We start from the raw sequence: 23,254 nt of genomic DNA, 5'->3' as shown, positions 1-23,254 counted from the left end.
AGCATGCCTGCAATAGGTCCACCACCACTGGCCTAAACCATCAGACTATTTGCAGAGACAGGCCTAGGGATAGTTAAAATGATCAGCAAATGCTTGCCTTTAAGTGCTACGAAGAACAGGAAGATCAGGAAAAGTGAGGTGGGGTAAAATGAAAGGTTTTCTTCCATGGGGTCTCCAGTCTACCTGAGAGGTGCTGGGGAAGGGGGCTCAGTGCAGGCTGTGGTGGTCTGGTCATGGTATGGCAGGAACGTGTGCTTGGCAGCCTGGATTCAAGTCTGACTCTGCTGCTTAACTGCTGGGCAACCCCAAGTGAGTCAGCCTCACATGACCTTCTTATGCTCAAGTTTTCACTTGTATTTTTTATTTTGTTTTGTTTTGTTTTTTTGGTACCAAGAGTTGAGCTCAGGACCTTGCGCTTGCCAGGCAATCACTTTTGTTGCTGAGCTACATCTCTGGCCTCCTCACTTGTAAAATGTCAAAAATCATATTATCTTCACGGGGTTGTTTTGAGGAGTGACAGAGGTAATTTATGTTCAGGGCCTGGTAATTCATTCTTACAAGCTATGTCTAATATTAGAAGGGAATGGTTAGGAATCCCTGACTTAATGAAGTAGCTCCAAGTGCATGTAATGGTAGAAGGCAGATTCTAACGGGGGAAAATTATAGGGAAAGGGGGGGGTAATTAAAGGCGGCAGATACTTGGGTAAGGTCCTGGTTTAGAGGCAGGCACACCTGGAGAAACTGAGAGTTGAGGGAGTGAGGAAGGAACAGTGTGTTCCGTGCAGAGGGAGCTGTGAGGTAGGAGATTAGGGCTGGTGTAAACTGGAAGGAAATGTGCCAGAAGCCAGAGTGGCAGAGAATGTACAGAACACAGGACTCGAATGACTCCAGGCTTAAGGCTTTTGGGCACCATTCACTGGACCAATCAGGAAACCCTATCCCTAGTCCTTCCTTCAGGGGTATTCATGGGACCAATCAGAAGATGCTATCCTTAATCCTTCATTTAGATCTGGACACAACCAATCAAAAGGCACTGCTCCTTATCCTCATCTGGCATGAGGCTGAAATGGTTTTTCAGTGGGACAACCGTCCCCTTATCATAGTTACATGAGATGAGGCCAGCCAGGGTATATTTTGGATACCAAGGGCTCTTTTCTCTTTACTCATGGGGGGACCACACTGAACCTTCCTTGCCACCTGGCTCCTGCCCTGCGGGAATGGTATCATTTTGCCTTCAGCAAATCTGTACCCCTGCCGTCTTTACAATCTGTCTTATCCACTTGTTCGCTCAGGACACCAGAGTCCTGGAAAGAAGCTGCTAGAGTCCCTGATCGTCACAGAGGTTCAAGTGAGAATTCAGAGCTGACTGGGCCTGTGCAGTTAGGCAGTGTAGTGAAGAGGAAATAATGTAGTCTTGGAGGAGGCCCGCTGAGGATCTAATCCCAGTCCTTCCGTGTACGGACTGTGAGATTGGAGGCAAGTCCCAAGCTTCTTTAATTCGCATTATTCTTCTTTAAACATGGCTGTTGAGGTGGCCCAGCTTCCCTTCTTCCCTGGAGTATGTGGAGACTATGCCAGATCTTCCTTGTGTTAGATGTGGTCATTGCCAGCGTGCTGGGAATGTAAGGGATGCCTGTTACTTCCAGGCTGGGGCCCTCAGAACCACTTTCTCTGTTCTCCACTCTCTCCCTGTGGGGGTCAGTTGCAGAGGATCCAGGAGGAAATCCTGAGGCTAAGGACCAGGAAGAGCCACAAGACAGAAGGAGCCTAGGACCCTGGCTCCTCCTGGGATGGTCACCGTTAGTGACTCACACGAAAGCCAACCTGTCGGTGTCGCTCCCGGCCGGCAGGAAAGAACACCCGACAGATTCTGACGGTGTGCAACCTTGTCTTTATTTGTCTCCGCGTGGGCCGCGCGAGGCCTCTGCTCTGCCACCAGTCCTTTCTCACCGGTGGACTTCCTCTATCTCTCCCCGCCGGGAGGGTCACACATACATATATATGGACTCATCATCCAATAGGGCAACAGCAAGCAATGCAAGCTGATTGGTCATCGTCATTGGTTGCTAGGTAGACTAATCTATTGCGCGGGCTGTTTACGTCGCCAGGGCAATCAGGGGACAGGAAGCAGGCGCCATCTTGGCTCACTCGATGGGAGGGGTAATCTAGCTCAGGCTTTGCTCTTTCCTACAGGCCTCACGTCCGCCAAGTAAGGCGACCGGGCTCGGCCGCGGCTCCCAACACCAACCAAATTCTGTGTCATTAAGACCCGGAGATTGTTTGTTAGGGCAGCTGTCCTACCTCCATCCAATGGTATTACTTATATAAGAGGGTTGTTGGTAAACATTAAATCATAAAACATGAAAATCCATACATGTTTACCATATCGATTCAATAAATGAACATTCTTGAACACTTACTCTATGGTAGGCATTTTAATGAGTAAAACAGTCAGGATCTATGCTGACATACTGGGAATAAAGAAATGGAAATAATTAATAAATATTTCTGGTCTTTACGTCAAGAATGGAAGTACCATTGAGATAAGAAGCTATGTAAGAAAGGAAAAGAAATTCTCAGGGGAAGAGTGAAGATTTTGGAGCTTAGATGTTTGGCTAAACAGTCACATCCCTTTTGATAAGACACCTGCAAATAAACATTCACATACCCATTAGCCCTCATGACCTGAAAATACCAGAAAAATACCCAGCAATGGCTTGTTGTGTGAAATGTCTAGTAGGTTGAAAATTCCCTAGGGTGAGTATACATTATTTTTTTACTAATTTATTTACTGCAGCAACTGTATTTGCATAAGATTAATGCATTTAATTAAAATGGATTGCTTTCAATCCTTATGCTTTCTTTTATTGGTTTTAGTGTTTAAACATTTTCATTAGCTCACGTGTGCAGTATGTCACAGGGAGCTGGTGTGTGCGTGTGACACGCCTTCCTTTTCACTTCTCCTTGCCTTCTTCTCTCTCCCACCTCCCTCCACCCCTTGATCAATTCTTATGCTTTCATGAACTCAAATAATGTTTGTGAAAGTACTTTATAAATTATAAAACAAATGCTTTTAAGAGAATAATATACTTTGAGTTATGGATATCTCTCTCTCTCTCTCTCTCTCTCTCTCTCTCTCTCTCTCTCTCTTCTTCCTGGACTTCATCTTTCTCAAATCCTCATCAGACAGCTCACCTGGGGAAGAGCATCATTTGTCCAGGCAGTGTCCAGCTAGTGCCTGACCAGGATGGCCACAGTGGTTGTTTATGCACAGCGAGGGTTCTGATTGGTTGTTATATCTGGTCTGGCTGCTCAGTGGTTACATCACTGGTATTTAGAGTATCTAGCAACCATTGTGGCTGGAAGGTGGAAACAACCTGAAGTGTTACTAGCCTGTTTTTAATGCATGAACTCTGGGAAGAAGGGAAAGCAAAGAGGACTAGATTGTGGGGAAAGAATCTTTGGCACCAAGAAAATGAATAAAGCAAACTTATGTGAGACTGGAAAGAGACACTCCAGTCTGGGGAGAAGACAGAAGGATCTGGGTGTCCTGAGACAGAGGAGAACTTTCCCTACTTTCTAACTTTGCAGCCTGGAAGGCAGCAAATTCCCAAGCAGAAAATAACCATGGTGTGTATCTCTTCAGTTAATGTTCTCTGTGGTCTTTCAGAGACGCCTATGCTATCCCTAGTTTGATAGAGAAGTAGCAAATAAACCAGCTCAGTGATGAGAACATGCTAGAGAGTATCTCTCAACAGGGGCACCTGGTTGGCCAATGATCAAAAGTCATGTCAGGTATAGTGGTGCATGCTTGTGATCTCAGCACTCGGGAGGCTGAGGCAGGAGGATTGCTGGAAGTTCAAGGCCATCCTGAACTATATTCACATATTCTTGCCATTTGTCTATGTATTCGTATACCATCTCTTTCCCCCACCCACATTTGGCTGTACCCTGAGTATAAAAATAAAGGTTAATGGACTGCAATTTGCATTTATAGTGACCACATTTTATTCATGATTCTCATTCAGAACATTTCATTTTTTTCTTTTAAGGAGTCAGATTTTATTTTGAAGACTTGTATGCAAAAAAGTCTTCAAGTTGCGTGGGGAGCTCGCTCTTGAACTTCCCCGGACATGATGCGGAGGGGAGCGTGGACTGAGGGAAGGGCTGAAACTCTGGCGGTATGGAGTAGTTGTGGAATGGTAACAGGAAACGGGGAAAATTGGCTTCAGGCAGAGGAAGAACTTCACCTACTTTCAGTGGAGGCAGTCGGACAATATGTCCAGATTTTCTGCGATGGAAACGGAAGTGTCCTTTACCTGGCTCTTTTTCTCCTGCATGTCTATGTGATGGACCATGACCATGATCATGACCATGATGCTGGTGATCTTTGGGACCTTGGTAATCCTGTGGTGGATCACAGGGTCCAAAGTCATGGAAACCATGACCATGGGGATGGTGTCTATGGGGAGGGGGCCCATGAGGAGGATGCCCATGGGGATGGTGTCCATGGGGAGGGGGTCCATGAGGATGGTGTCCATGGGGAGGGGGCCCATGAGGAGGATGCTCATGGGGATGGTGTCCATGGGGAGGGGGTCCATGGGGATGGTGTCCATGGGGAGGGGGCCCATGAGGAGGATGTCCATGGGGAGGGTGCCCATGGGGAGGGGGTCCATGAGGACCAAAGTGGTGATGATGCCCTCCATGGTGTGGCAAATCACTGATGTTTTTATGATCCTGGTAAAAGACACAGAAAAGTGAAGTCATCATGCAACACCAAAGGAGAAGTTTGATATTTAGCACGGTTTAAGCAAATCACTCTCAGATGTCACGACTGTATACATGAATTATTCTTCTTAAAGAGGGAAACAAAAACATGTCTCAGACTTTTATCTGGCCAACTTGACCTTTAAAACAAAAACAAAAACTGCCATCTAACACCATCTCTATTTTTAAAAAGGATAATAGTTTGACAAAAGTGAAAATGATAACCTCAGAGCAAAGGATGGCCCTTTAAGTGACTACGTGTTACATTATGAAATTTTTTTTCATTATCCTTATTTTTCTTATTTCAACACAACATGGTAAAATGATATTAAGGAATGGCACCCATTCATAGAGCGATGTTTGAAAAATCAATGCCATAACTGATATTTCCAGCAGAGTTCTAAAGCTTGATGGTAAAACTTGCTTTTGCTCCTAGAGGAAGAACATTTAACCTCTCAACTCAAGACCTTTGCACTTGCCAGATAGGCATTTACACCACTGAGCCAAGTCCCCAGCCCTCTTTCCGTTTTCTTTTTTGTCTGATATAAAAATTACTTTGAGAAACAGTTCTGTGTATACTCATAAAATAATATAAAGATTCCTAAGGCAGATATAAAATATCATTTTGTGTCTTATTTTGTATACCTTTACATGATACATTTTTTTATTTTATGGAAAAAGGGTAAAATAAAATTTCATTAACAAAATAATAGGAGAATAACAATAGTTAATGCATTGTGTATTGTTATCTTTAAAATAGTTACTCAGGGTACAAGAGATGGGTATAAAAATGTCTCCAATCAGCCTGGCAATATAGCTCCAAATCACAAGTGCCTGCCTGACAAATATGAGGTCATGAGTTTGGCCCACAGTGCAAAAAAGATTTCTGCATTCAGTATTAGCACAAACCTTCCTTCATAATGCACTAAAAGCACCAACAGTACTGACTTGCACTGTTTCCTTTTCCGTACTGTCCTTTCTCCTTCACCCATTCTCATTCCTTTTTTGTTTTGAATAATTTCTTCCCACTTCAAAATATCTACTGTACATTTTAGACCATATTTACTCTTTCAGTTGCTCCTACCAGGGAGACAATCTGATGTTTACATATTTAAGTCTGATTTATTTCACTTATGAGTGTGGTCTCCAGTTGCATCCATTTACGAATAAAAGTCTCAAGTTTATCCTTCTTTATGGTGCAGCAGTACACCATTGCATGAAAATACCATATCTTTTTTATCCATTCCTTGGTCAATGGACATTTTAGGTGTTTCCAAGATTTAGCTATTACAAATTGTGCTGCTGTAATCATAGGTGCACATATATCACTGTGGCATGATGTTTTGAATTCTTTTGGGAAGATACCCAGAAGGGGAATAGCTAAGTTGGATGAGAACTCTAAATCCTAATTTTTTAGGAATCTCCATACTGATTTCCATAGTAGTCACGCCAGTAGATACTCCCACCAACAGTGGAAAAGGGTTCCTTTTCCCCCTACAGCATTTGTTATTGCTTTACTTCTTGATAATAGTCATTCTTTCTAGGGTGAGATGAAATCTCAGTGTTGTTTTAATTTGTATCTCTCAATTGACCAGTGATGTTGAATAATTTTTATTTTTATTTTTCATATCACGAATAGAGCTCAGGACCTTACCCTTGCCAGGCAGGCGCTAGTGTCTCTGAGTTATATGCCCAGCCCTGAAGATTTTTTAATATATTTATTTGCCATTTGTGTAAGTCATCTGAGAAGTGTGCATTCATCTCAGATGCCCTTTTTTTTTGGTACCAAGGATCGAACTCACAAGCTTCTGCCTGTCAGACAGGCACTTATACCACTGAGCTAAACCCCATCTGAGGATGCCCATTTTGTTTATGAACTCTGCCTATGCATACTTTACATGATAAATTTAAGACTTGTTTGTTCCCCTTATACTCTATGTCTAATGCTAAGTGTTCAGAATTACTAAATGTCAGCACTGAAGTTCTGATTACAATGACCATTTTCATATTCATTCAAAATTGATTGAGTTGTTTGTGATTTTATGTGTCTTCTAAATCCTACCTTTTCCCCAGTTTTGGAAATATTTCATATGTTTTGCACCATAACAGCAATTTCACTCCTTTCCCCAGAGACTGCTCTGCATGCATCTTTTCTCTGGGAATGTTATACAAACATACACATACACACCCAGCTGTAGGAATATGCTATGTGTGAAAATATCCCTCATGCTGCCATTGTTTAAGACAAAACATCCTCAACAACTCACCTCAAAGTTAAATACTTCACAGTCTACAAGAAGGTCTTTTGGGGTTTCCAATTCAGAAGGCTCTGTAGCATAGGACAAATCTGCTCTACAGAATCCAAAGACCTACAAAAGAGAAAGAAGCATGTTAGTGAGCATGTACATGGAGGGTGGGGGCTGTGTGTGTGCCCCTGGGCTGTGCATATGTGCCTACACATGTGTGCATGCATTTGCACATGCACGGAGTGTAAAAGTTCTCAGTCAGGGTTGTAAACTTCTAGGCCTTCAGGAAAGGAAGGTGAGTGTTAGAAAAATCAAGGTAATATTATCAGATATTATAAGGTAGCTCCATCAGGTATATATCAGTCTTTCCCAAGCAAAAATACTTGGGGAAGCACAGGGTTCAGAAAGTTCTTTACAAGTTTCCGTGCTTCTCACCCATGAGCAGTCACCAACACTGGGCTTCCCCACACATGGCAGGGAGTAATGAGCATCACTCTTGTTTTGCAGTCAGGCCAGCGTTTTTTGCGCTGAACACCTGAGTTGCCTGTGCCCACGTGGAGTGAAGAATGATGTAGAAGAAGGATTCATGTAGCTTTAACTAGCCAGAAAAGACTGTTAAACTTTGAGGCCCTGAGTACAATTCTGGCATCACACACACCTGTGTAAACCCAACTTCACCATTTACCAGTTACACAAAATTTCCAAAACTCGGTCTTTGTAAAATGAGGAGGAAACCTTCTCCCTGTAGGCTGTGAGAGGGCTGGGTAAGTGAAAGAAGTCTGTAAGGCACTTAGCACTGAGCTGCCTTCTCTGCAGCCCTCATAGCTCCCCTCTGGATTTGTGCTACCCACACAAGCGTATCTAAGACTTCGCTGGCGGTGGGAATGGGGGGTGGGAAGTGAGGTGTCTTTTGTGGTGGGCACTAAACAGGAATCTAGAACTGGTTCAGGTTAAAAATGTGAACAGTCAGAAAGGAAACGCTGAGTGCTTTCTTTCTTTTGGCCAAGAAGAAACCTCAGAAGATGTGTCAAACCTCAGAAAAATCCAACTTGGAATCCGAATTCAACTCTGGTGCTCTATACTTTCTAGTGAAGAGCTTTTAGGTATGTGGCTAAAATTCTAGGTCCCCCTTTTCTGGGGAAATGGAGGCAGAGGCCTCATCTCAGCAAGGTTGTCAGGAGACTCCTCTTAGTATTTATTACGGGTAGAGGTGTTTTGTAAACTGTACATCTCTATGGAAATGTCAGGTAATACCTCCAGTAGGTATGCAGGTCACCATGTAAATGGTTAGGAGAAAACCCCCCTGCACTGGGCATGAGAATAAGGATTTTATTTTATTTTATTTTTAAGGGTAGAAAAATTTATTGGAGAATAGGAACGGGGAATAGGAACAGGAGGTGTCCTAAATGGGTTGCCTGGAAGGATTTTAATCTTAGCGCAATTTTGAACATCTGTAAGACCTTCACTTGCTGAGCCTTGGTTACCTCCTCCGTGTTGAGTGGGATCTGTAGGTGTCCACAGGACCTAATGAATGACAGCACCTAGTACGTACAGAGTCTTAATAAAAGCCCTTATTAGTTTTACCTAAACCTTTTGGGTTAAAACCTCAGTTTTAAATTTAAATATATGTCACATATATTCTAAAATCATTCTCTCATGGTTTGTTTAATGGTTCTGTGCCTCAGTTTCCCAGCTGAAAGTCGGGGTTTAGGAAAAGCATCTTTGGGTGGTGGGAGTATTAATAAGTGGTCGTATGTGCAGAGTACTTAGTGGAGCCCCTGACTGGTAGGAAGGCTCTTTAGATGACAAGGATTTCACAGACACTTATTGTACTCACGTTAGGGCTTCTGTGGAATTGGTATGCAGAACAGTTCCTCACAGAGAAATCCACATAGTAATTGGTTCGTTCTCCTCCTTTCTAAAACAGAAAGATCAACACTTTTTCAGGAACAGAAAAAGTAGGAGGGGAAGCGGTAGATACCTACTGTCCAGTATGTGGTAAAACACTGTGAGAATTACAATAGCCAATGCGAGCTGTGTTTCTTAGTTTCTGCCTTTTGTTTTTGAGACAGGCTCTCCCTATGTAGTTCAGCCTGGCCTTGAACTCGCAGCGATCCTCTTGCCTCATGGGTTTCTGACTTTTAAAAACGTGTCACTTTCTAAGAAGAAAAAAAAAGACAAAGGGAAGAAGGACATAGATCTTTTGCAAATGAGAAGATCTAGAGGTGGCAGAAGGGTAAGAGGGGGGCTGAGGAGATGCCATGAAAAATCAAGATGTGTCATATCCCGGCACTAACTTCCCATGATGGATGCAATCATGTGTCACCAACATGAGCTAATAAAAAGATATATCACACAAGCCGGGCATGAAGGCACATGTCTGCAGTTCCAGCACTCTGGAGGCCTAGGCAGGAGGATTGTGAGCTGAAGCCCAGCCTGGACAATTTAATAAACTAGCAAAACCCTACCTCAAAATAAAAAATAAAATGAGCTAGAAACGTAGCTCAGTGAAAAGATCTTGGATTCAATCCCAGTGCCCTCCACCCCCTCACACACACACACACTAGTAATAAAGGAAAGAAAGAAGAGAAAAAAGCATCACAGAAGTAATGAGGGAAGTATCATTTTGCTGATAGGGTTCCTTATACTGACATAATCAGACACAGCATAAAAAGATTTTTCTTCCTCCAGCCCTCCTCGGTTCGATGTGTTTCTTTTTCTAGCCTTTCCCTACTTGCTTGTATACAATGAGATTTAAGTGTGAACATAACAGTGTATTTTTCTGTAACTCAGTTTCCCCCTCAATAACATGTCTTGAAACTGTTCCCAGTATGCACCTGTCTGAAACATCGGGGATTGAACTCAGGACCTCGTGCTTGGGGGGCAGGCACTTACACCACTGAGCTATACTCCTAGCCCCATCCTTTCTGCTAACTGCATTTATTCATCCTGCAGCTCGTGTGCACCATCCTTCACTTAACTTTGCATTTACAGAATGCAAGCAAACATCAAGTAGCTGCTCTATCCATCACTGTGTCCTGGTGGAGGTGCTGGAGTCCTGGGACAGTAAGGCTGGGGGCCATCTAACTCCTTAGAAAAACTGGGGGTGGCAAAGTTGCTTCTCTGAGCCTCGCTTTCTTTTCTTTTCTTGCTCTTTGTTCCCTGAGCCAGGGTCTCACTATGTACTCCAGATTGGCATTAAACTTAATATGGAACCCAGGTTTACCTCGAATTCATGGTGATCCTCCCACCTCAACCTCCAGACTGCCCGGATCACGGGCATGTGCTAACCACTTCTGGCTAAAGTTGCATGCTTTTTAATAATTCCTATAACCCTAAGACACTCTTATCTTTCCCTCCCTTTTCTTTTTTGGGTTTTTCTCTTCTCGGCCAGCTAGCCATTCCTCCTCCCCACAAAATAAAAAAACCCACGGAAGATGAGTTCTTGGGGACCTGCTGTGTCTCTCCCAATAGCGGCAAAGGTAGCAGCAATTTAAAAGACAGCCGACTGATTGAAGCAGGTGCAGAGAGGGACGCTCGGCCCACGTGGCCAGCAGCAGCCTGGCCTCAGACTCTAGCAGACGTTGACACAGACTTACCGCCACTATGACACGTGCTACTTGGTCCACTCTGAAAGAAGCAAAAGCCTCGTTCTCCTTTTTGTACTTGTCCAGAGCTTTTTCAGCTTGTGGTCTGTAGGGCTCAGTGTCCTCGAAGAAATCAAAGAGCACAGGACTGTCTTTGGTGTTGCTCAGGGCTGAGGAGACTAGAGGGAAGATGCAGTGTGGTGGTTACGGGGTCAGGGGTGGCAATGCCAGCCTCAGAGCTCACTGTCATTCGCATTGGCATGGTAGCAAGAATAACAACAGTTTCCTTTACAGATGGGCGAATTGTGGGAGGGAGAACCGGAGTAACTAGTTTAAGGACTTCTGATCTTTTCTTCTGATTTTACTGATGTCTGTGTTGAGACCCCCTATTCATAATCCCCTTCCTTCCCCCAAAAACAAACTGTTAATATTCTGTCCACTTATCTTAGATTTCTTTTAGTGAAACAGGATGTTCTTATTGCTTTCTGGCCAGCCCAGAACTTGAGATCTTCCTGCCTCAGCCTCCTTAGTGCAGGGGTTTTAGGAATGCACCACTATATCAGGTTCTGGTGCTACTATTTAAATGAATTCTTCACTTTTTTTTTTTTTTTACCAAGAAGGAAGAGAACCCTGAACATAAAGTTTTGTCCAGACAGAAAAAAATATATCTTAACCTTTCTTTTAAGTGATCTGCAGAAACTGTTTGATGTTTGACTATGTTTGACTATTGTGATTTGCTATTTAAAAAGGGTTTCTGTGGTACAGTTTTTGGAAAAAGTAGGTAAGAAGAGCATGGACTTTAGAATCAACAGTGCTGAGAAAAACACATGTCTTCATCGCCATGGGTGTGTTCCCAAGCCCACATCACTGAACTCCTCCAGTTTCAGTTATCTTATCTCTAAAATAGAAAGTGTCCAAATCTTTCCTTCACAGCCATGTGTGAGGTTAGATAATACAAAGTTTCTCTATAGGCTCCAACTTTTAAATGCTGAAGCCAGTCCTCAGTGAGTGCTAAATACTTTGTGTAGTATGCTGCATAGAGCATCTTATTAGCTCTAATGAAAACCCTGGGAGCTATATTATTATCATTATTATTATTATTACTATCATTATTTTACAAATGAGGAAAGCAGAAGGAAGTTAAGTAACTTGCTGCCAGGACCACAGAACTAATATATGATAATGCCGAGATTCAAACTCAGGTCGGAACCCAGAGCCTATATCCACAGTGATGCTATGTTCCTTCGTGTAAATGTCTAACTTTGTACGCTGAATTTCTTTAAAAGAAGCTGTCCCAGCAACAGGGCAACCTTATCTTCTCTATGCTCTCAGAAGAGTGACTAGAGTAGACCCTGCGAGGACAGGGACCCCCTCTGAAGTATATCATGGTGTTAGGTGACAATTACCACCATATGACTGAGTTTATATTAATCTGTAATTCATTAGCAACATAATAGAAGAACATACCAGAACTTGTGGTGCAGTTAAAGTCTTTCACCTTAAAATCCTGAGATTCTTTTGAATATCGCTTAGCTATTACCTTACACTGTCCAATCACCTGTAAAAGAGAGGGTTTGAGTTCTTGGCTTCTTCTGATGAGGGTGCATACAAGGGAACGGCCCCCACTGGCCATTGAAAATGGATCTGGGGTCTACTCCATCAAACCCCGTACTTTCTTAGTCTGTTTCTGTGTATCACACACAGAACATATTGTTCCTCTGCAGATCTATCCTCCCCCCTCCACCTATGGCAAAGAACTGGCATTCAGGTCCCACACCCAGCTCATCCAGCAAGATCCTGCTCCTCAAGAGAACGGATTCTTTTGGCCATTCCTGCTAATGAGATCAGGCTTCGCGGGATTCATAGACTCATAGCTTGTGAGGGTGGGAAATGATCTTGCAATTCATCTTCTCTAAGTCCCTCTTGGGAGTTTAGGGATGCTAGGTGCCTGGCCCAAGGACCCCCAAGTTGGTCATGCTGTCCTAAGAGACTTGCTTGTGTACCTTGCACAGGGTTCCCAGGAATGGCTCTCCAGAGAGTTCTAGTCAAAGTCAATGCAATCTCCACGAATCTCCATCGTAAGCTGCTCTTACCTCTGGGATCACTGGAGCCCGTGGCTCCCAGAGGAAGCAGAGTCGTGGAAAGAGGGTACAAACATGGGGTGGGGCAGGAGACTCGATTCCAGATTACTCACCATTTCAGATGGTCGTTTAGAAGCTGCTTCGCACTTCTTCCTAGGTAGGACCCAGCAGTCAGATTCCCGGACATCTAAGGCTAAATAGTACACTGTCGCAGGTCCCTGAGGAACATCAACACAGTGACAGCTGAATAGGGTGTGGAGCTCACTGGTTTCCCACGGGGCTTTTTTTTTTCTTTTTAATAAAACCGATTTATTTCTCCTAGAGAATTCTTGTTCTCCTCTAAATCTTTACAAACTTCCTACCTTTGTGTCACTCAATCTATTTATTGAATACATAGTTTCAAATAGTTTTATTTTCAATTTGTGCTTTTTAGTTGGTCCTTATGTTTCTTCTGCCTGCAGGTTTTGAAAATGCTGTTACCCAGTGGCAGTGTTGGTTTGCATGGGGGTGTGGAGGTCCAAGCCAAGAATTGTAAGTGGAGATCATCTCTAATCTCTGTCTCTGGTTGTGTCCTCTCACCTTGACCTACTTGTGAATTTAGATTTCTTACCTTGATTTTGATTTGCCCCAAACTGAATATAATCTTTTCTCTTACAAACCTCTTTAAACTTCCCTGTCATTGGCCGTTAATTAGTGTCTTGGGTTCTGGCTTTTCTTTTTTCCTTTTTGAGACAGGGTTTCACTATGCAGTTCAAACTGGCCTAGAACTCACTTTGTATTCCAGGCTGGCTTCAAACTCATAACAATTCTCCTGCCTCAGCCTCCGAGTGCTGGGATCACAGACATGGGCCACTACACCTGACTGGTTCTGGCTTTCAACATGTAAATGAATTTGCATTTCTTCCCTGTCTTGGCTCTGGCTACACAGAAACCAGGCTGGGAATGACCTTCCTTTTAAATGTTCTCTGTGCTTTAATTTCCATCAGCTGAGCCTGGGTCTCATTTCCTCATTCCTGAAGACAACAGATAGCTTCCTAGTGCGCATCCCTGTCACCTGCCTCATTCTCCCTGGACACGGTGGGTCCCCTCTCCACACCCACTCTTCCTGCTGCCACTGAGAGACAGCACAGTGGCCATTCACACCGTGTCCCACACCTGTGGCCGAGAACCTGGGATGAGTTTGAGGATTATGGACTCGCTTTCCTGAGCTAAACCCCTCTAGTGCTTCCTAGTCCCGGTTCTGCAGCGCCCTCCTTCCTCTCTAACACTCCCCAAAGTGTGAATGCTCTTGTGCCCTGTGTAGTAGCCCATGGCCTGGCCTCCCTGACTTCAGTTGTTCCACTATTTCTCCACGACCTCTCACTGCCCATCACTCCCATTCCCAACAGCTGTAAATCTCAGTAGAGACAGAAAGCTTGCTGGGCTTCCCAGTTTCTCTCCCACCATCACACTGGTCTCAGTCTCTCCAGAGCCCACACTATACTTCTTGACTCCCCTCCACTTACTCAGTTACTTCCTGGTACTCCTTTTCTCGTCTCTTCGCAGTTAGAAGCAATGCCTGAAATTTGCCTGGAAAAACCTTTCTCCACATCCCCTTCCTATTCAGATCTACCCACTCTTTACAACCCAGCTGAAGCCTTCTCCCATTCAGTCTTAATAGAGCTCCTTTCATTCAGTTGCTCCAATTTCTCCTCCACATACCCACTGAATGTATCCTCTCTTTTGTCTCTGTACATCAGTAGATTATTATATCCATGAAGGCAAGGCCTACAGTTAATTTTAGTTTCTCTCCTTCTCCTTCTCCCCCTTCTCCTTCTCTTCGTCCTCCTCTTCCTCCATCACCTCTCCCTTTTCCTCTCCCTTCCCTCTCCCTCCCCTAGGCAGAACTTGAATTCCTGGGCTCAAATGATGCTCCCACAAAGTACCAGGACTAATAGACCTGTGCCAACAAACCCAGTTTTCAGTTTTTCTACGTGCTTAGCACTCAACTGGGCTCAGGACAAATTCAAAGTATTCGCAGATTTATTCATAGTTAAGGACACACCAATCATAAAAATACTAGTCAATCTCAGGGCAGCCAAAGCAACTACCAGAAAGCCCTGATCAAAGCCATTGGTTGTGCCAAACAACAGGCTGAAGGGCTATAGTCACATTCACCTAGGACACGGCCTCCCCACTCAGTCCTGCCATTGGCGAATTCTCACCATTGTATCCAAGTGGGCATCAGCGACCCGCAGCAGCTGGAACAGATAGCCATTCCATCGCCCTTTATTGATCAGGTCTACCGCTTTCTCAGCCTCAGGCTCGACAGCAGAGCAATCGGTGCGACTCAGGGCCCAGGAATACCGCAGCGTGGTGACAAACAGTGCTGCAGTGAGCAGGCTCATGGTGCTGAGCCACCCCCTGCTATGGTCACCCATAGCCGAGAATTTAACCTGGATTTTCTAGAACACACATGCACACACAATGGATGGAATTTAAGTCTTTATACATTTTTGTTGTATAACTGCAGATGTTCACCTTGAACCCTGGTTCAAATATCTGTCAACAGACTGTAAATGATTAGTGGATCCCGAGGGTAGAAAGTTGAAACACACAGCTGGTGAGTGGTGAAACTGTGAGATGAACAAAGCTGATTATTTCTGGTAGAGAGCAAATCCAAAGTTTGTCATTGACCCTAAATACTGTCTGGGTGTGTGGGGGGGGGGAGGGGGACTTGGAGTAATTTGCCTCCATCTCCCTGTTTGCAGCCCTCTCTTTGGTTTATGGCAAGAAAACTCAGGTCAACACGACTACATTATTGAGGGAGACAATGAGTTAGAGTAACGTCCTAACGGGAGTTGATTAGTTGATTAGCCCCCACGCTGGCTACTCCTGGGGCTGAGGCAGGAAGATCTCAAGTGTGAAATCAGCAGGGCAGCTTAGCAAGACCCTGTCTCAAAATTAAAGACAAAAGGGGCCAAGAAATAGCTCAGTGGCAGAATAACCTTGGGGTTGATCCCCAGTACTAGAAAAAATAAAATAAAAATAAAATGAAAACAGACTTCAGGCAGAACTGATTCTTAGTTTCTTCATTTCTAACATGGGAATTGTCACTTTGGCCAGGCCTGTGTGATTTAAATAAGGAAACACACATATTACAATGGACACAATTCTTGCCAGAGTCAGCTCCACCTGAATGGTGTTATTTGTTGTTGTTGTTGCTGTTGGCTTTGGGAAGAGCTGGGGGTCCCTTCCATATCATCGAAGTTCCCCAAAACAGTTGGCTCATGTGTAAGAGGACAGTGGTAAGAGAAGGAGTCAAATAACTGGGTGTCCCTCGCACTGGAAGTGGGGCTCAGCATGGGGTACAGGGCTGGGATACAGACACCACCCTTCCAAAGAAACCAATACACTTATGTGGAATTTTCACACCAGCAGAGGCCAGCAGGCTCAGGAAGGACCAGAAGGAATCATCAAAGAGCTCCCTGGCAGCCCTTCCCTTCTGCACTGTATTTTCTGTACTGTGACGGTTTGCAGCGATGGTCCTTGGCCTTGGCTTCGTGTTAGAATCATCCAAGGAGTATCCAGGGCTTTTCTGAACAATTCAATCAGAGACTCCACGGTGGACCTGGGTCTTGGTAATTTTTAAATTTCCAGGTAATTCCAATGTATGCTCAAGATTGAGAAGCACTGAGCCTCTAGACAAAAAAGATTTGAGGAGAGAAAGAAAGCAGGGATAATTACATGAAAAGCAGATCCCATTTCCAAAGGTCACTGATGAAATTGGAACACATTTAAAATGGTGTTTGGCATTAAGTTTTTTAGTATCAGCAACACTGGATTTCAAATATCCAAATGGAACCACTCCAGCGTGACCCAGAATGACAGACAGGACTAGCAAGGAACCTTCTGGAAGTGTTGTGAAGGAGCTTTCACCCACAGAGGAAGGGAAGGCTATTGGTTAAAACAAAAATCAGTCTATATTTCAATGAGTTGAGTTCCTTAATTAAGCCTTTCTACAACTGCTATAGCAACCTCATCCGATTTGCAGTACCTGGATGAACCAGATGCTGGAGCAGGACAAGGGCCATGCTGGAGGTGCCACCAAGCAGGAGAATGAGCTTTGCACACAGTACTGTTGTTATGCCGAAATCTGAGTCCACTTGGGATCCATGCATCCTCTTTTCCTTGCTGTCCTGAGTCAAAGATTCAAGGCTGAGGGTGCCATTCCAGAAATTAAGGTGGCTTCATGTGAGACAGCCAGGTAGTTAGAGATGAGAGATGGGGCGGGCAGAGCAGAATAGACCATGAGCAGGAAAGATCTTCTTACCTAATGCTAAGCTGTGATATTTGGCATTTGGGGAGATTCCTGGACAGCCTGGAACCAGAGAATGTCCTCAGATGTGACCTAGGCAGTGGAAGCTTTTCACAAGATGGTTTATGGAGCAGACCTGAGTAGACAGATCTTTGTTTCTTTGGGCTCATTCAGGTGCTCAGGTGCTTCCTGGTGTCTTGACCATGTTATCAGAAAAAGCCAGCAAAAATTTTTTTATTCTTTCAAACTTTTTTACCCATAATAGAGTGCACTGTCTTTGCAAAAAATGTGGAAAAATATAAAGAAAATTCACCTGGAATTATACCATCTGGAGAAAAATTTAGTATAAAGTTTCTTCACAAACTTTTTTCTATTTGAATATATATATATATATATATATATATATATATATATAATATATTTTGTATCATTGGAATTTTCCTGTAGATTATTCTGTGGCTTATTGTCTTCACTGTTTATTTGCTTATAATCTCTATTATTGAAAATCATGTAAACTTTATAATTTTTTTTTTTTGTCTTTTTGAGACAGGGTCTCTCTATGCAGTTCAGGCTGGCCTTGAGCTCACTTTGTAGCCCAGGCTGGTTTCAAACTCGCAACGATCCTCCTACCTCAGCCTCCTCCTGAGTGCTGGGATTACCGGCATGAGCCACCACACTGGGCTTTGGTTTTTTTATAGGGTTTTAAATTTTATGTTATTTTAATTATACAACTTTTAACCATACACATAAACCCTGCACAAAATAAAACAAAAAGAATATTACAGATTGTTATAAAAATGGAGTCTTTCTCTGCTCACCCTCCAACAATTACCCAAAGGAAGAATTCTTTTTTTTCTTTTCTTCTTCTTTTTAAATTTTTTATCCTTAAAGTAAAATGGATTTGGAAAAAAAGAAAAATAAAACAAAGGAAGAACTTTTAACAGTCCCTGTTATATGTGGTTTAAACATCTTATTTTCTCTGAAGATTGTACTGTGAAGACTTTCCCACATGGCTAAGTATTCGTCAAAGGACTGAGAACATAGCTCCATGGCAGGGCACATGCTTAGCACGCGTGAAGCGCTGAGTTTGATTCTCAGCATTGCCAAGAAAAAAAAGTACTCTTCAGAAAGATTCTTTCCAGTGATTACAAGATGTCACATTGCATGTTTGTTAAGGTATTTAATATTCCCCTTTTTGGGACATGTATGTTGCTTCCAATTATTTGTTCTTATAGGGAATACTATAGTAAATACCCATATAAATCATGATTATTTTGGGGGGACCACTAGAGCAATTAGAATTATATAGCATTCTGGGCTTTTTTTTTTTCCAAAGGAGAATCAGATTTTATTAGGCACCTAGTATATCTATGTTGATTTAAAAAAAAATAACATTTTTAAAGCAGATCAGGTTGATGGAAAACGGAATGGAGAAGACAGAGAGCTCCTTTGTCCTTCCTACTTCCTGCCCACACTTAAAACCTCCCCCACCACAAACATTTGATCCTGGAGAGGCATATTTGCCACAGTCAATGAACTTACAATGCTATGTCATCAGTGAAAGTCCACAATTTCATTAGGGTTCACTTATCAATCATTAGAGTACATCCTGTGGGTTTTGGCAAACAGATAATAACATACAAAGCTCCGCCAACACAGTGAAATAGTTTAAAATCATCTATGTTCCACCTAGTCATCCCACCCTCCCCTCCAGCCTCTGGCAAGCACTGACCTTTTTGTTACCTTTACAGCTCTGTTGGTTCTTTCCTCCACTCAGATGCTTGAGGAAGTGTGAAGAGTGAGCAGGTAGGTGTTGCCTGTTGCTTGACAGAGGCTAAGTAAAGGTGACTAGAAATGTTTCCCTTTAATATACAACAGAGTGATCCTTGGGCAGCACCTAATCATTGGACTATGAGAAAGAAAAGTCGCTTCATGCAGGCTGATGAGTGAACAGAGGGTAAGGAAGGGGCAAGCATGGCAACAATCTTTTTCAAGAATTTAGCCAGGAGATGAGAAAGGACATGGTGGTGAGAGGAAGACACAAAGACTGAGGTCCCTCTCTACCCTCCTTTCGGTGCAGGAGAATGTTACAGAACACCTTTGCAGAAATCCCTCTCGGGGCTTTTGATGGTCTTTCTCTGTTTGGGCCCAGGTTGGCCTTTGACTTTTTAGCCTTGTTCTGTATTGCAGGCTGACTTCTGAGATCAATGAACTCAGTGTCCCTTGCTGTCTGGTTTACTTTTGGAGATGACAACAGGAGATGACAACAGATGACTGGAAGATTTGGAGAAGAGGGGGTACCGTAGTTAATTTTCTCGTTGCTGATACAAAATACCCAATAACCAAATTTAAAGGAGGAAAGGTTTATGTAATTCACAGTTTGTAGAGGTTTCAGCCCATAATTGATTGGCTCCAAGGCAGAATGGCAAGATAGAGGGGCTTTGCACAGGAGAAACAGTTCACGGCAGGTAGCAGGCACAACTTTGAACAGCAGCCGGCGATGGCAGCAGCCCTCTCTCTGTCCCTTAGGCTTATCCAGGCTCCCCACCCTTAGGAGAAGTAGCATGCACACTCAAGGGAGGGACCCCTTTTTAAGTTTTATTTTAAAAGGAATAAAACCAAGCAAAATACAACAGAATAAAGCCAATCAAAACAAGACAGTGTAAGTGACACGGGATTTCAAAATGAGACAATAGGAAATCAACAATGGTTTACCATAATGCCTCTTGTTGTGTTCCAATAGCTGCCCATACCTTTACACATAGTCAAATCAGACAAAACAACAGAATAAAATAAAACAGAACCAATAAAAATAAAACAGTGAATGAAGTACAGGACTTCAAAACAAGATAATAATAAATCTAAAGTGGCTACCATAATATATCTTGTTATCTTTGAAATAGCTGCCCATGCCTTTGGATATAATAAAATCAAACAAGATAAAATGGAATAAAATCCAACCAAAGAAAAACAATGAGAATGATCCAGGATTTTGAAACAAGATAATAAGGAATTAACAATGGCTATCACCTTCAGAAGGAGATGCCCATATGCTACATTGTGTATTGCTATCCTTTCACTAGATGATCAGACTACTGCAAAGCCAGTGAAGCAGTAAGTTGTATTTTACCTCAATAGCTGTCATCACAGCCTGTGTTTCTCCAGATCAGCTGGTCACTTACGGGGGGCAGGTGAAGTTCACTCTTTTTGTCTCCCTGCTTGCAGGACAGAAAGGGCTGGTGTCAGCCCATGCATGGCACCGACTCACAGGTCTTAGCTTCTTGTTGACCTCTTGTTCTCCTCTCTCACAGTCCACAAATGACACTAATTCACAGGACAGGGCTGGTGTTTGGCTCTTCAAAGGGGGGCACTCAATCCTAGCACTGCACCATGAATCAGTCCCATCCTTTACCCCTATATCACACACCCTAGATCCAGCCACCCCCTAAATCCCCACCTGTTGATATAAGACCTTCAGATTATACAGGGGAATTAAATGTATTTCCCAAACTGCTGGATGGCCAGTATGTCAAGTTTGTGCTTTCCAAGGTTGAAGAATGAATTCTAATGAACCACGGAAGTTAGGAATAGGAAATTCAAACAAGAAGCCAATCCTCCCTTCAAGCTGATGCCATGCACAGGCCACTGTGGGGAGAACCAGATGCCAGCCTTTTCCTGTGAGTCAGTGCCACTCACGGACTGTGGGGAAGAACAAGAAGCCAAGCCCTCCCTGTGGGTTGGCACCATGTGCAGCCCCCTGGGGGGAGAGCCAGACACCAACCCTTTCCTGTGTGTTGGTGCCATTTGTGGACTGTGGGGGAGGAGAACAAGAAGCCAAGGCCTCCTGTGAGTTGGAGCCCATGTGTGGACTGCTGGGGGAAAAACAAGACACCACCCTCTTCCAACAAGTAGGCTAGAAGACAAGAAGAGCCAACCCCACCCCCACCTCCCCACTCCACCATATGTGACCAGCTGATCTGGAGAAACACAGGCTATGATGATAGCTAACGAGGTAAAATACAACTTAATGCTTGTAGTGTTTAGTGTTTGACTGACTTTGCAGGCCTAGAGCCGGTAGTCTGATCATCTATTCAGAGGGTAACAATACACAATGTAGCATCTATGCAGAATCTCCTGCTGAAAGTGGTAGCCATTGTTAATTCCCGGTTATCTTGTTTTGAAGTCCTGTATCATTCTCATTGTTTTGTTTGGTTGGGTTTTATTCTGTTTTGTCTTACTTGATTTTATTATATCTAATAGCATGGGCAGCTATTTCAAAGATAACAAGATATATTATGGTGGCCATTTTGAATTTACTATTTCTTGTTTTGAAGTCCTTTATTGTGTTCACTGTTTTGTTTTTACTAGTTCTATTCTATTTTGTTTGATTTTTTTTTTAGCATGTCAAGTTGTGGGCAGCCATTTATTGGAAACAACAAGAGGCATTATGGTAACCATTTTGGATTTCCTATTTTCTTGCTTTGAAGTCCTGTATCATTTACACTGTTTCATTTTGATTGGTTTTATTCTGTTTTATTTTGCTTGGCTTTATTCTTTTTAAAATAAAGTTACCAAAAAAAAAAAAAAAAAAAGGAAATTCTATTGAGGGAGAAACAGTTCTTGAGAGGCAGGAGAGGTCCTGAGTGGATACACTTCTCAGAGGAGAGCTTTCTTTCTTTCTTTTTTTGACAGAGTCTTGCTATACAGTTCAAGATGGCCTTGAGCTCACTGTGTAGCACAGGCTGGTCTCAGACTCACAATAATCCTTCTGCCTCAGCCTCCAAGTGCTGCAATTACAAGTGTGTGCTACCACACCCAGCTTTCAGAGGAAATTTACAGAGCAAAATCACAAGATGGGTACAACATGGGCTAAACCTATGATCAATCAATAAAATTATAAGTAGAGCCACTTAGGTAATAATATTGGCCAAATGGGGAAGCAGATCACATAGCAACTGTACATGGACAGAACAAAGAATTTTTCAGGAAGGGATGGATCTGGGGGTCACCACCCCTAAGGTGGCTGATTTCTAGCTAGACTATTGGGCCAGGTGTTACCACTTATTTTATACCCTGGGGAAGCACATAGGCCTGGTCATTCTGTCTTTGTCTTGAGGCCTGACCTTCAACAGATGCACCCCTGGCCACAGTTGTCGTGTGTTTTCATCTTTTGTGATGTCTCTCTCCAGAGCTCAGCCCTGCCTGACTGCCTATATTATTTCTAATTCAGTTGTCTGTAATACTGCGACCACATGAGGCCTTGGGAGATATCTAGATGTGAGGCATAATGGGGAAAAGGGCAGGTGTTTGTCCAGAGCCACTTCCCGCACCTGCATCCTGCCACCAAGGCGGCTCCTGCCTTGTCCCCAGCTCCAGCTCCCACTGGACATGAGAAGCCAATGCTTCTCCCATAGCCTGCCATGGAGAAAGCTCCAGCTGCTACTGTGCCCCGGGTGCCTCAGCGCCTGCTTCCTTCCCTCACCTGGCCTGCAAGGTCTCACTCAAGGGCCTCCACCGATGCCTTGAGAGCTGGCTGGTGTAAGTGCCATTCTGCTTCCCACCAGGCCCTGACCGAAATGGTATAAGAGCTTACGCATCATTTGTGGGTGGCAGAGAAGAGTAACAGAGTGCTGGCGGCATCGTCTCCTTCTCCTGTGTAAATTAGGCTGAGGCTGATGGGCTTTTCCTAAGAAACGACCAGGATGGAACACGACCCTTCCATCTTCTAATTCTGTCGAAACATCAGAGGTCCTGTGGCGAGTGTGTATGTGTGTGTGTGTGTGTGTGTGTGTGTGTGCGCGCGCGCGCACATGAGTGTGCACACATGCATGTTTGTATATATACTTCCAACTGAAGGGAAATTCACCCATGGTTACTTAAAAAGATACTGTCATCAGTGAAGGTCCTAGGAATTGAAGCCAGAGCCTTCACTCTGACCTACACCCCCAACCCTTTTTCTATTTTCCCAATTTGAGACAAGGCTTCATTAAGTGCCTACATTGCCCAGTTCCAATGTTTAATCCCCCTGCCTCAGCCTCCCAGAGGCAAACATATGCCACCATGCCTGGCTCCTCATAGTTTTTTTTTTTTTTCCGGTACCAGGGATCAAACTCAAGACCACACTTGCCAGGCAGGCGCTTATGCCACTGAGCTAAATTCCCGGCTTCCTCATAGTTTTTTAAACAGAAGCAAAGAAGAGTATGATCCAAGATCATGTTGCCCCCCCCACCCATGTCTGTTGCCAGTGAGTCTGTAACACTGAGGGCCCTGTGTTCC

At 43.6% G+C, this 23,254-nt stretch overlaps 1 protein-coding gene across 1 annotated transcript; it reads right to left on the bottom strand.

Annotated features, from left to right (window-relative positions):
• Positions 1 to 3,984: 3,984 nt before the first annotated feature.
• Positions 3,985 to 15,159, bottom strand: Hrg (histidine rich glycoprotein). Its single transcript, XM_003476934.3, has 7 exons — positions 14,886 to 15,159; positions 12,795 to 12,899; positions 12,068 to 12,158; positions 10,613 to 10,779; positions 8,851 to 8,931; positions 7,035 to 7,136; positions 3,985 to 4,737 (listed from the first exon to the last, which is right to left on the bottom strand). Exons 1-7 carry the CDS (start codon positions 15,099 to 15,101, stop codon positions 4,063 to 4,065), a joined length of 1,437 nt encoding a protein of 478 aa, XP_003476982.2. The 5' UTR covers positions 15,102 to 15,159; the 3' UTR covers positions 3,985 to 4,062.
• Between the last annotated feature and the right edge of the window lie 8,095 nt (positions 15,160 to 23,254).

This window comes from Cavia porcellus, unplaced genomic scaffold (genome assembly GCF_034190915.1).
Source record: "Cavia porcellus strain 051 isolate PalLab524CR breed Dunkin Hartley unplaced genomic scaffold, mCavPor4.1 scaffold_14, whole genome shotgun sequence".
Taxonomy (NCBI): Eukaryota; Metazoa; Chordata; class Mammalia; order Rodentia; family Caviidae; genus Cavia; species Cavia porcellus.
This window is presented reverse-complemented; position numbering and strand designations above follow the sequence as displayed.

Coding starts and splice junctions, on each gene's coding strand:
- Hrg (XM_003476934.3), bottom strand. CDS start 15,101: ATGGGTGACCATAGCAGGGGGTGGCTCAGCACCATGAGCCTGCTCACT. Junction 12,900..14,885: donor ATGCCCACTTGGATACAATG/GTGAGAATTCGC, acceptor GATGTTCCTCAG/GGACCTGCGACAGTGTACTA. Junction 4,738..7,034: donor GTGAAGTATTTAACTTTGAG/GTGAGTTGTTGA, acceptor GTCTTTTACCAG/GATCATAAAAACATCAGTGA.